General features: G+C 40.6%; 1 protein-coding gene across 1 annotated transcript; it reads right to left on the reverse strand.

The window, feature by feature from the left end:
* Positions 1–2,157: 2,157 nt before the first annotated feature.
* On the reverse strand, positions 2,158–11,182 carry npy2r (neuropeptide Y receptor Y2). The gene is made up of 2 exons (XM_051946313.1): positions 10,977–11,182; positions 2,158–6,549 (listed from the first exon to the last, which is right to left on the reverse strand). Exon 2 carries the CDS (start codon positions 6,523–6,525, stop codon positions 5,419–5,421), a length of 1,107 nt encoding a protein of 368 aa, XP_051802273.1. The 5' UTR covers positions 6,526–6,549; positions 10,977–11,182; the 3' UTR covers positions 2,158–5,418.
* Positions 11,183–13,594: the final 2,412 nt, after the last annotated feature.

Consider the following 13,594-nt stretch of genomic DNA (forward strand, 5'->3'; position numbering starts at 1 on the left):
TTTGAAATGTGATGCTTTTTTTTTTAATTATCCAAAGAAATCCAACTCAAAATAGCCTTAAAAAGTCAATTAGATTTTTTTAGTTATTATTATTATTTGAAATTGTTGGACAGATTTGCTTCATGCTTGGTAAACGTTCTGCCTAAATGAGTAAATGATTCCAGTTTTAAATATTATCTACGATAACAGCCTCCCACTTACTGTAAGTGGCCAAAGAATCCACTGAAGCTCCATTAACCAATAAGACTCTGTGTTCTTTATCTCTGATTAATAACCTGCCACGCTGAGTTTTATTACCAGCTCCACTTAATTAATTCACAATAGAAACGCAGATAATTGACAAAATCAATACTCACATTGCTGAAAAAAATGCCATTAATCAAACAAATACATGGATGGAAAGCAGAGAGACAGACGGTGACTCGAGTGCTTTCTTGCATGAAAGCCAAAAGACATGACCTCCAGTGAACGGGGGCAAATTTAATTAATTTCAAAGCTATTCTTCTTTGTAAAGTAGTAGCGGGTGTCCTCATCCTGGAGGCACAGCAACTGTCAGTAACTTCAGACAGCTAAAGAAACAATTATTGATTTAATGCTCGATACAGCATGATGAGCGTACTAAAAAAAGAGACCCGGAGCTAACACGTCTGCCCCTCGACTCCTCACGTCCACACAGAGTAAATCAGTGAGGATATGGTCAACAGGAAGAGCTCCTCCTCAAAACCTGAGCACCGGTGTAATGACAGTAAAAGCAAATAGTGGTAATTATGATGCTCACTGCAAACAAAGACAGGCTGGGAGAGGGAGAGGAACTCCTTTTCTTCTGTCTAATGACAAAGCTTGGTTCAGTTTCCGCCTAAACCCAGAGCACAAACATAATGCATCCCCCCCACCACCACCACCACGGCTGCAGCTCAGACCCCACAACAAAGCGCTCAATAAACCTCAAGGCTGAAACAATTGATTCATGGTATTCACTTCACATGCAAGTTTCTCAACGCATGTCATGAATCCACATGTATTTAACAATCATTCATCTGTTTGTGTATTTTAGTATGCAGAAAATGATTATGCTCTACTCTACACAAAATATGCACAATGGTCAGGTCTTTAGGTCTTAAATGTTCCATTTTAGGTTCTCTTTCAAAGCCTTAGTCCACATTCTACACATGTCCAGGTGTAGAATTGTCTTTTTTTGGGTTCTGTTGGATGATGTTCACCTGCCTTAATATCTGTAATTGGCCAGAAATGGACAAAATTGCATACAGCTTGGCCAAAAATGAACAAAATGAGGCACAGAAAGACCAAAAGAACAACAAAAGTATGTGTATCAGGAACAAAAATGAACAAAATGATGGAAAGAAAGACCAAAAAAAGAACACAATTATGTTTATTAGGACCAAAAAATGAACAAAATGAAGTATAGAAAGACCAACAACAACAAAAAAAACCCCAGAAAAGACTGTGTCCATTTAGCAGCAACACACATTTTTTTCTCTGTCTATAAAAGTCTGAAAATTCACTTATTTGTGCAAAACTATTTCCAGTTACTAAGAGCCAAAACAAACAAGAGGCTTGTGAAAAAAATCCAGCAGTAAAGTGAGTAAAAGAGAGCAAGATGTATTGCTTTAAGGTGTAGTACTGAAGGTTTGGTATCAAAGGTGAATCCAGATCATCAGAATGCTTTTCATACTGAAAAGAATTCAATAAATTGCATTAATTAACCTGCAGATTATTCTTTCAATAAATTCATGTCTAAAATAGTGAAGAACATCCTCGGATAGTTTCCTGTATCCAACCAATGGTGAAAAACCTTCAACAGATCTGAGAAGCAGAAACCAAGGATCACTCAAATCATGATTTCACATTGTCTCTCTGCAAAGATTAAAACTGGTGGAATTTTTCTTTTGGCTTTAGCATCATTTTACACATTTCTTAGCCTGAAGCATCTAATCAGCCAATTAAAATCATAGTCGATAACTGCTTGTCAGAGATCCCTTAATGTAGCTGAAATGGGAAAAATCTAATTTCATTTATTTATGTCCATTTTAAAGCACTCATTAATAAAGACTTCATTTGGAGTTATTAAGAACATGTCCTGACGTCACTAACAAACATGCAAACACACACACACATGAATTCCAGACACTCACTCTGTTCAAACACAAAAAGATTTTACATTTTTATTTCTTGTCTCTGCAGGACATTGTACAACAAATGAATGTTGCTGCTCAGTGGTTTGATTTATAATTAACTCGACGAAGATCCTTTTAATAAATGCAGTAAATTCCTGATGGTGAACAGCAGCATATCAAGTGATAAACACAAGTATGACAAACACACAGTAAAACTTTACGGATACGCCAAGAAAAATACATTTAAGGCAAATATACAGGAGCTCATCTTGCAAAACCTCTGTTAACACAACAGCACAGATAATGACATCAGTTTCTCTTCAGTAGTTTCTGGCCATGAGGTGGTAAGTAGAGATGTACATAATACTGAGGCTTCACTACAGTGAAACATGTGATGATCAACCCTAACAAGTAAAACCAAACGTACACTGTCCGTCCAAAACAAAAAGTGGCACACTCTAATGTTTCACTGGGCCGCCGTTAGCTCTGAGAACCACACATGTTCTCTGTGGCAATATTTTGATAAGCTTCTGCAAGGTCACAGCATTTGTTTCTGTCCAGAAAAGCATTCATTTTCTGCTAAGATCTTATACTGATGATGGGAGAGTTGGACAAAGTCTAGCACATCCCAAAGATTCTCAGTGGAGCTGAGGTCTGGACTCTGTGGAGGTCAATCCATGTGTGAAAATGACGTCTCATGTTCCCTGATTCACTCATTCACAATGTGAGCCCCATGAATCCTGGCATCATCATCTTGGAACATGCCCATGACATCAGAGAAGAAAAACTCCACTGATGGAAAGACCTGGTCATTCAGGATATTCAGGTACCCAGCTGACCTCATTCTTTGGGAACATAATGTTGCTGAACCTGACCAACCCCAGATCATAACCCTAACCCCCACAGGTTACAGCCATGATGAGTTCATTACTTCATCTGCCTCTCTTCTTACCCTGATGCCTCCATCACTCTGGAACAGGGTAAATCTGGTCTCATCAGACCTCATGACCTTCTTCCACTGCTCCAGAGTCCAATCTTTATGCTACCTAGCAAACTGAAGCCTTTTTCTCTGACTAGCCTCACTGATCAGTGGTTTTCTTAGAGCTACACAGCTGCTTAGTCCCAATCCTTAGCATTCCCTTTGCACTGTGCGTGTGGAAGTGCTCTTACTTTTACTATTGAACATAGTCCTGAATTCTACTGTTGATTTCCTACGATCATCTAAGACATTTGTTCCGACCACATTTCTTCCTTGAAGATGATGGTTCACCACTATCCTTCAGGTTTTAATAATGGGTTCTTAACCTGATTTCAGTAGTTTCAGACATCTCCTTAGTTGTTTTCTTTGCTTGATGCAGGCCAATAATTTGATCTTTCTGAGACAGATTAACATCCTTTCCATGACCACAGGATATGTCTTCCAACACGGCTGTTTAAGAAACGAGAAGCTCCTCACTGCATGAGCTAGAGTTAAATAAGTTGTTGCTGCTGAAATATATTCATCACTGCAGTAATTATCCAATGGAAGGCTTCTACCTATTTGCTTAGTTAAATTCAATTTGCGTTTTTTTTTTTTTTTTTCTTTTCCCTTTTGGACAGGTGGTGTGTATTGGACCACGTGGAGTGAAAATACTGAGAGCGGCTTACATCACTGGGACTTTATTCAAGTTTCAAAAAAAGCACAAATGATTGAAATGGACTCTTGACTTTCTTTAACAACAAAAGAAGAAAAAAGTTCAGCGCAAGTTCATCCACTTGAAAGAAACTTGCAAAGTTTACTGTAAAAGATATGATTTGTAAGATGTGAGCTGCTTTTCTTTACCTGATGGTCTTTGCCACCTATCGTTGTCATAGTTTCAAAGCATTTTTTACGTGCTTTTTAGTATTGAATCAAATCAATACATAAGAATCTTTCACAAAAGTGAAGGTTAGAGAAGTTTTTAAGGCCGACTCACATTTAATGTTCTGTAACGGACTGCAGGTTAGACAGAAAAGAGCGTTTCAGTTCAGGCTTACTGAAATCACATATTACCTCTATTGCTGAATGTTTGAATGTTCTCCATCTTTGTGTTAGGCTATTATTTATTGAAAGCAACGGATTCAGTTTCTTCCTGCAGCTTTTCAAGAATGAATAAAAAAGCTGAATTTGACCTCAGGTTTAAAGACTGAGGTCAAAAAAAAGGTCAACAAATGTGTAACAAATTAAATGCAAAAGGACAGAAAAAACGTTTGAATTCAGCTCAAGTGTCGATGCTTGCAAGGTCAAATGTCTTGGTCATGACCATACAGATGATTCCAAACTAAATGAGACACATATGGGCTGAATGGTGAGTTCAGGGGAAAGAGGAATTTTCTCTACAGACCTGTCTTTTCTGATTGTTGGCTTCTGTACACTGAATGTAAACAGCACAAATGCATTTTAAAACAATGCGGTGGCCTTGCATGCAAGTAAGTGATTAAAAACACCAAAATTATTAGATTGGGGATGAACAGTTCTTTCATTGTTGTATTACAAAACAAACAATGAGATCTTCAACTCAGAAGAACTATTCATTGAGCAAAGTTGAAGAATTGTGGCTGCAGCTGTAGCTATAAGAGAATCATAGAAACAAATATGATGTGAAATATCCCTATTTTACCTGTTTGTCTATTTCTATATAACACTGACAACAATGTGCCTCATTATGCTGAATTACACTCACATTTGTCAATAAATATGTCATTACGTTGTCTGATCTCACAGCGTAGCACCAATATGACCAGATCTCTTTTCCTAATAAGGGACTGTGTATAAATTATCAGCAGGGATAGGATCAGTATGTATTCTTCATATTTGTTCCCAGTGAAATATTTTCTCAGTCATTCCGGTATAAAAAGACTGTATGGCTATTTTTTTCTACCGTTTTATTAAATACATTATTTTTACCATGTGGAGAAAACCACAGCTATAACTTTCTTTCTTAAAAAGTCATCAGTAATCAAGCTCCACCAGTTGAGTCATCTGAATTAGGATGGAAATCTTTTCATAAACTAAGAGATCTGTCTGAAACTTCATTACCACGCATGTGAAACAAACACACTCATCATAGTTTGAATCAGAAACACTAAAGTTGGAAAGTACTTCTTGTTTTGTTTTTTTTTAGTGAGAGCTCGTATGACTCTTCCAAGCCCTTTTAAAAAATGTTCAACATCATCAAAAACAAAAGAAAACAAGAATAAACAAACAATACACACTTCACATTTCAGCAAATGATTATCAATTATCTGTCTCCCATTGTGTGTCTCAGACATTTGATGATTTGCAATCAGTACAAACCCTGTCTTCCTCATTCTGTGTCTCTCTGCTTTTGGAGCATCTCGACGTCACATTGGAGGGCCTGTAGTACTCAAACACTGACATGAAGGCCGATCTGTAGTTGTTGTTCATCCACCCGTACAGGATGGGGTTGACGAACGTCGAGCACATCGCCACAATGTGAAACACGGTGTAAAGCAGTTTGAAGTCCTTCATGGACAGCACAGCACTGTCGATGTCCGCGGCCAACTGGAAGGCGTGGAACGGCAACCACAACACAGCAAAGACCACCACCATGGTCAGCAGCATCTTGGTGGTCTTCTTCCTGCGCTGATGGCGGTCGTTTCTACCGTACGTCATGTGGTTCTTCAGTTTCTTCCAGATGCGGATGTAGGCGACGGAGTTGATGGCCAAAGGTAAACCGTATTGAACCAGCAGCATCGATATGCTGTAGATGCTTCCATTCATGCTGCTTTCCGGCCACTTCTCTGCACACACCTGAATGGACTTGTTGGGTGAAAAATCGAATGTCCCGTACTCTCTGAAAATGGCGAGCGGACTGGCCAACAAGGCACTGACGGCCCATGTGATGACAATCACAACAGCGCACATGTCTTTGGACATCTTGGTCTCCATGTGGTAGACGATGCTCCTGTGGCGGTCCAAGGCGATGATGTTCAGCGTGATAGTGGACACGTGCACGGCCAAGCCTTGAGCGTAGGGCAGCATGAAGCAGAACACCTGACCGAACATCCACTCGCCGTACAGAGTGTACGCAAGGGTGAAAGGCAAACACAGCATGTTCACCAGCAAGTCAGCAACGGCTAAGTTTACAATAAAGAAGTTGGTCACAGTCCGTAAATTTCTAAACTTGTACACGACGTAGATCACTAAAGAGTTTCCGGTGACTCCAAACAGGATGATAGTGCAGTAAGCAAGGATGAGAATAACTTGAACTCCGACCAGCTGTGTGCTGTCATCCAGCTCCAAAAAGTCTTCATTTAATATGCCTGTAAATGAGCAGCAGTTATAAGACGTAAAGTCACGTTGCAAATCTTCCACTTGAGTCATGTTCAGCTGTTCTGCTGTATCCATAGCTAACAGTCCCCATAAGTCAATCTGTGAAAAAAAATGGACATTAGTTTGAAGCATGGACACACACCGATCAGCCACAACACGAAAATCACAGAAGTGAAGAACACTGATCATCTCGTTATAATGCAGTGTTATTTTCACAGCCATCTGAACATTGGTGCAGACCAACCGTTGCCCCCACATGGCAGCTAGACTCTCCAATGCTAGCAAGCTCCTACAGCAGGACGGTGCACACCACAAAATGAAGTCAAGAATGACTTAAAGGACACGAAAAAGAACCCAAAGCATTGACTCGTACTCTAAACTCCCCAGATCCCAGTCTGATCAAGTATCCATGGGACATTCTGGAACAAGCCCAATCCACAGAGTAAGCAACCGAGCAATTCACAGGCTCCTAATCATCCATTGCCAACAGCCCAGAGCCAAACACCACAGGAAACCTTCAGAGGTCCATGAGGTCAGAGCTTTGTGGCATGGGGGACGTACTGTACACAATGTTAGGCATTAGGTGGTTTTAATGCAGTGGCTGATTGGTGCACACGTTTTGACTCAGACAATTTATTCATTTTTATGAGCTAATAGGTGGAAATTTGGCTAAATATAAATATGATGGAATCTGGCTTTTGTTTTGGTTCTTGAACCAGAACAGTTTGCTCAGAAAAGGTTTTTTTCATGTCAAGTAGTTTTTTCACGTTTCGTTGCGCTGGTGTCAACTAAATAACTAACCTGCAGTTCAACTATGATTTACATTCGAAGTCATGTGTTCAAGCTCTGTAAGATGAGATAGTTGTATTTTAGTATCTTTAACCATAAATACAGTTTGCACTGTATGCAATCTGTGGTCTATGATGGATTATTTAATTTCAGATTTTGAATCTGAATCTGAAATTAAATAATCCATAGCAGATCACAGTTTGCATACAGTGCTGATTAAAAGCATCTAGCACCCTTCGAAGTTTTCCTCTATTACTGCTTTTCAGTATTAGTAATTGTGGTCAACTTAACTGAGCTTTTTGGACAAGAATTGCTTTTTTTTTTTTTTTTTTTTAAAAAAAGCCCCTTTCATTTCAAAATTAAGTAATGCCTATATTGCTGTTCAAAATCCATGCATTAGCTATATACCGCTTAATCCTCAGGTGAAGGCAATTCACCTTGACAGGTAACCAGTCTATCACTGGGCCACATGGAGACAGACAGCCAGGCATATTCACATTCACATGTACAGACAGTTTAGAATCATCAATTAACCTCAGCATGTTTTTGGACTGTGGGAGGAATCTGGAGCACCTGGTGAGAACCAACTCGGGCACAAATGTTTACAAAAGTATTAAAAATGTACTGACTTCATATTATTCACCTCCTTAAAACTGACTGAAGCCATTCCACAAAGGTGTAATCAGCTGGAGCGAGATGTCACACAATTAGGGAAACTGAGATTATCTGAGTGTCTTAAGTGACAGTTGTGTAAAGACACTTCAGTGTGTCAGGGATTGTATACAAGATTTTCAAGTCATTAAATATTCTTTGCAGTAAAGGTAAATCCACCATTAAGAAATAGAAATGCTATGGCACACACATAAATCTGTCTAGAGAAGGTCTTCCTCCAAAACGGAATGGCCTTGGAAGAATAGATTAGAGAGAAAGGCCACTAAGAGGCATATGACTTCTCTACAGAAGTTAGACATGCAGCAACTGGTGCTCACATTCTTCACCAGTCAAATCTTTATGGGAAAGTTCCACTGTTCAAAAACAAAATCATATTAAATCCAGAACTGAATTAACCAGAAGGCACATGGGATACTCTGAAGTCAACTGTAAGAAGGTTCTGGTCTGATGAGACAAAAATTTAGGTTTTTGCCTTCAGACTAGATATTTGGTGGACAACAAATACTACACATTGTCACAAACACATAATCATGAGGGCAGTATCATGATGTGCAGCATGGTGGTGGCAGCATCATGATGTGAAGCATGGTGGTGGCAGCATCATTGTGTGAAGCATGGTGGTGGCAGCATCATGGTGTGAAGCATGGTGGTGGCAGCATCATTGTGTGAAGCATGGTGGTGGCAGCATCATGGTGTGAAGCATGGTGGTGGCAGCATCATTGTGTGAAGCATGGTGGTGGCAGCATCATGGTGTGAAGCATGGTGGTGGCAGCATTATGATGAGAAGCATGGTGGTGGCAACATTATGACGAGAAGCATGGTGGTGGCAGCATCATGATGTGAAGCACGGTGGTGGCAGCATCATGCTGTGAAGCATGGTTGTGGCAGCATTATGATGTGAAGCACGGTGGTGGCACCATCATGGTGTGAAGCACGGTGGTGGCAGCATTATGACGAGAAGCATGGTGGTGGCAGCATTATGATGAGAAGCACGGTGGTGGCAGCATCATGGTGTGAAGCACAGTGGTGGCAGCATTATGACGAGAAGCATGGTGGTGGCGGCATCATGATGTGAAGCATGGTGGTGGCAGCATCACGATGTGAAGCATGGTGGTGGCAGCATCATTGTGTGAAGCATGGTGGTGGCAGCATCATTGTGTGAAGCATGGTGGTGGCGGCATTATGACGAGAAGCATGGTGGTGGCGGTATCATGATGTGAAGCATGGTGGTGGCAGCATTATTGTGTGAAGCATGGTGGTGGCACCATCATTGTGTGAAGCATGGTGGTGGCAGCATCATGATGTGAAGCATGGTGGTGGCAGCATCATTGTGTGAAGCATGGTGGTGGCAGCATTATGACGAGAAGCATGGTGGTGGCAACATTATGACGAGAAGCATGGTGGTGGCAACATTATGACGAGAAGCATGGTGGTGGCAGCATCATGGTGTGAAGCATGGTGGTGGCAGCATTATGACGAGAAGCATGGTGGTGGCGGCATCATGATGTGAAGCATGGTGGTGGCAGCATCATTGTGTGAAGCATGGTGGTGGCAGCATCATTGTGTGAAGCATGGTGGTGGCAGCATCATGGTGTGAAGCATGGTGGTGGCAGCATTATGACGAGAAGCATGGTGGTGGCAACATTATGACGAGAAGCATGGTGGTGGCAGCATCATGGTGTGAAGCATGGTGGTGGCAGCATTATGACGAGAAGCATGGTGGTGGCGGCATCATGATGTAAAGCATGGTGGTGGCAGCATTATGACAAGAAGCATGGTGGTGGCGGCATCATGATGTAAAGCATGGTGGTGGCAGCATTATGACAAGAAGCATGGTGGTGGCAGCACCATGATGTGAAGCAAGGTGGTGGCAGCATTATAATGTGCAGTATGGTGGTGGCAGCATTATAATGTGCAGTATGGTGGTGGCAGCATTATAATGTGCAGCATGGTGGTGGCAGCATTATAATGTGCAGCATGGAGGTGGCAGGATCATGATGTGAAGCATGGTGGTGGCAGTATCATGGTGTCTTTTTGACTGCAGATCCTTGAGGGCTTGTAAAAGTAGAACCTAAAATAAATGCAGCAAAATCTGGAGGATCCTGGAGGTCAACCTGATGTGGTCTGCAAAAGAGCTGTGACATGAGTGAATTTTTATTTTCCAGCAAGAATATGACCCGAAGCCAAAGCCACAAAAAATGATTTAAAGACAACTAGGTGAATGCTCTCGAGTGGCCGAGTCCAGACTTCAATCAAAATGAGAGTTTGTGGCTGGATTTGAAAAGGACTGTTCACTTGTAATCACCGGACAGAGTGGGTGAAACTGCAGCGTCTAGATGTTGAGGCTGATTGAGATCTACAAGCTCAATGCTTTAAGGTCCATCCACTAAATAGTGACTCAGAGGTGGTGAATACTGATGCAGTCACTTACTTTACATGTATCGACATTACTTTATATGCATCTATATTTCATAAGACGTGAAAGAATCTTTTTTGTCCTAAAAGCCTAATTAAATTGACCATATTCCAATGGTAAAAAGCAAAAAAAAATGGGGAAAAAAAATTCAAGTGGGGATGAATACATTTGATTGGCATCTTAAATATTGTACAATTTATTGTATAGTACAGCTGTAACCAAAATCACTTCATGTTCAGCCGCACAGGTTAACCACCATGAGTGAATTTTAATTTTTGATTTCTGCCATCAAACAGAACAACTTTTTCAGAAGTTGAATTTTCCTTTCAAAGATCTTCAAATATTACATTGAAAACAGGAACCACAGCCACATGTTCTCCATTTAAAATATCAGCACTTGATATATCTACCAACAGAACTCACCTAAATCTGACGACTGATGCCTGCTCAGCTGCAGGACTTTGGGAAATCTTTCATTGCAGGAACTGTTGGATTCAGCTTTCCCGGAGCTCTGGGACCATCCCGGAGCTCCTCCTCACTACAAGAATCCACAACTGCACCTCTGTCCGCCCAATGAGCCCTGAGGCGACTTGTGGGGGATCTTTATTCAGAAAAAGACGCAATATGCGCCGGATCACGACCCACTCACCTCAGTCTGCACGGTGAGATTTTTAGATTCCTTCCATCGTTAGCGCATCCACTAAAGTTTTGATGCGCTTCTTCTCTTCTCCCTTTTTCAGTGACCTCCAAACAAACAAAACGAGACGATTATCAGAACAGCAGCGGAATGGTCTTCTTCATCCAAAATGCGCGCAACATTTGCCGGTGCGCACTGCAGTCTGTTTGGCACTGAGGTGCGTTTACTGCCCTGTGAGAGCAAAGGACGAGGCGGGTTGAGTAACAGTGAGGAAACACGTCTTCCACAACTTTATAATGCCTCTTTTCCTCAAGTCCTTTTAATCTACTTTGATCCGATGTATGGAAAAGCAAATGTGGAGAAAGAAAATAATGCACAGTGTAGATGAAGCATTAAAATGACACCATACATGTAGACAAATTAAGAAATGTTCCAAGTACAAAATAACATGAATAGAATCCACAACAATGTCATTACCTGTCTTTTCTTATTTGCCAGTATCTCAGCTCTGGCTGTGTCTCTGCAGACAATAAATCTTGGCATAGAGGCAATATTTTGCAAAGGATCTAGAGCTGGATCATATTTCTGGGGGGAAAGAAAAAATCAATTTACTTTTCATTCTATATAACTAAACAAACTCCTTCAGAAGTCTTAGGCTGCAAATTAAACATGACATAAAACTGGCATCAAAGACATAAATATCATATGAAATGTGTGTGTGTGTGTGAGTGCATCTAATTTCTGTGTTCCAGTACTGCTCTGTTTGTCACTACTGATTTGTACTGCATGCAGTTGTTTTTGTTTTTTGTTTTTTTGTTTGTTTGGGGTTTTTTTTTACATTTTCCTTGTTTTTATATATACTTATATCCAGTCTGGTATTTTGTATATAAGAAGAAAAATCAAGTCATAATGTGAAGCATGGTGGTGGTAGCATCATGATGTAAAGCATATGTATTTATATCCAGTCTGTTATTTGTATGTAAGGAGAAAAGTCACTCCAAATGTCATTATACATTGCATAATGGCAATTAAACTGATTCTGATTGGGATTCTGATTATAAAATGCAACCTAAAGAGTCGAGTCTCTGCATATGAGCATGCATTTGTTTCCTTCCCAATTTTGCGAGCAGTGAGTCCAAACTGAAGCGAACACTAGCAGCCATCCATTTATTATCTATTCCCAGTGGTGTGCAGAGTGGAGCCCGGTCCAGTAGCCTCCAGTCTGTCTGACAGTCTGACAACTGTTCGCATTCACATCCGCAGCCAGCTCACCTCAGCTGCGTGTGTTGCTGTTGGTGCTTCAGATAAAAACATCATCAGAAAATATATTTCGTCACATTTTATGATATGTTTTATTGTGCTAAAACACAATGTGTAAGATTGATTAACTACGTTTGAGTCAGTCATAGTTTTGCGTTGTGGGGCACAGGATTTATTTTTTCTTCGTTTTTAAAAAAAAATATTTTTACAGAATTTACTCAAAGAAAACATCAATTTAAAAATTACACATAGAATGACAACTTTAGGGAAATATCACGATTTTAAGGCTTTTTCCTCAACAGAGCAGCACATCACACATGATTAGTTTTATAGACAAAAGCCAAAAAAGAAACGCAAAATGACCAAAACGAGTAACAAAGCGACAAAAAAACAAACAACAAAAGTCAGACAAGAAACAAGGCAAAAGGAACAAAAAAGACAAAATATTACAGAAACAAGGCACAAAACAACAAAAAAAATCAATGAACAATACAGTATTTTACTTTATGATCAAAACAACTTGTCATGGTCTAGAAACTATTTAAAATTTACAGTTAATGTCTTCTCTGTAATTTTTGCACTTTATACAGTTGTTACATTGTCTGTATATGTAGCCCTGCGACAGACTGGCGACCTGTCCAGGGTGTCCCCTGCCTTCGCCCGAGTCAGCTGGGATAGACTCCAGCACCCCCCGCAACCCTAGTGAGGATAAAGCGGTGTATAGAGAAGGTAGAGAATGGATGGATGGGCAGTTGTTACATGGGCCTGATTGGATCCTCTGGTGGGACAGCTTTGGTCTGCAGGCCGTATGGTTGACACCCCACCCTAACCCATAAAAATCTGAAGTTGATGCCATTCTAAATCTATGTAATAAGAACCACAGTGGCAGACGATGTGTTCCAACAGTGTCGCCGTCTGTTCTTCAAAATGTCATTTTCATCCTCTAGAAGATTTACTGACTTTACTCCACAAACTGCACCATAATTAGAGGCCTCACTTTGCATGGCAAGTTAAATATTTCATAATCTGCTTAATGACAAGCATGGTTCATAGCTTAAAGTGGAGTAGCACGTCGTGGGTTCATTTCAAACCTTCCGGCTTGTAACCGCAGTCATTTGATTAACACCGATATAAACCAAGACACCATGTGGCCATCACAAATGAGTTACTGTCAAGCAGCCTCCTTGGCGAACGCCCACCTCGCCCGTAGTGCAGCAACACAGATGGTGAAGTAATGAGAAAAACCAGGAAACCTTGAACTAATGGGCATGTGAAGAGTTCCCCCCATGATTTTAGGAGGAGAAGCAGAATGTAGATTCTGACCATGTTTAAAAATTTAGGCAAAGATGTGCACTGCTTGAAGGCTTCAG

Source organism: Acanthochromis polyacanthus, chromosome 3 (assembly GCF_021347895.1).
Source record: "Acanthochromis polyacanthus isolate Apoly-LR-REF ecotype Palm Island chromosome 3, KAUST_Apoly_ChrSc, whole genome shotgun sequence".
NCBI lineage: Eukaryota > Metazoa > Chordata > Actinopteri > Pomacentridae > Acanthochromis > Acanthochromis polyacanthus.

Excerpts from the sequence above, each read along its gene's own strand:
- npy2r (XM_051946313.1), bottom strand. The coding sequence starts at position 6,525 with ATGGATACAGCAGAACAGCTGAACATGACTCAAGTGGAAGATTTGCAA.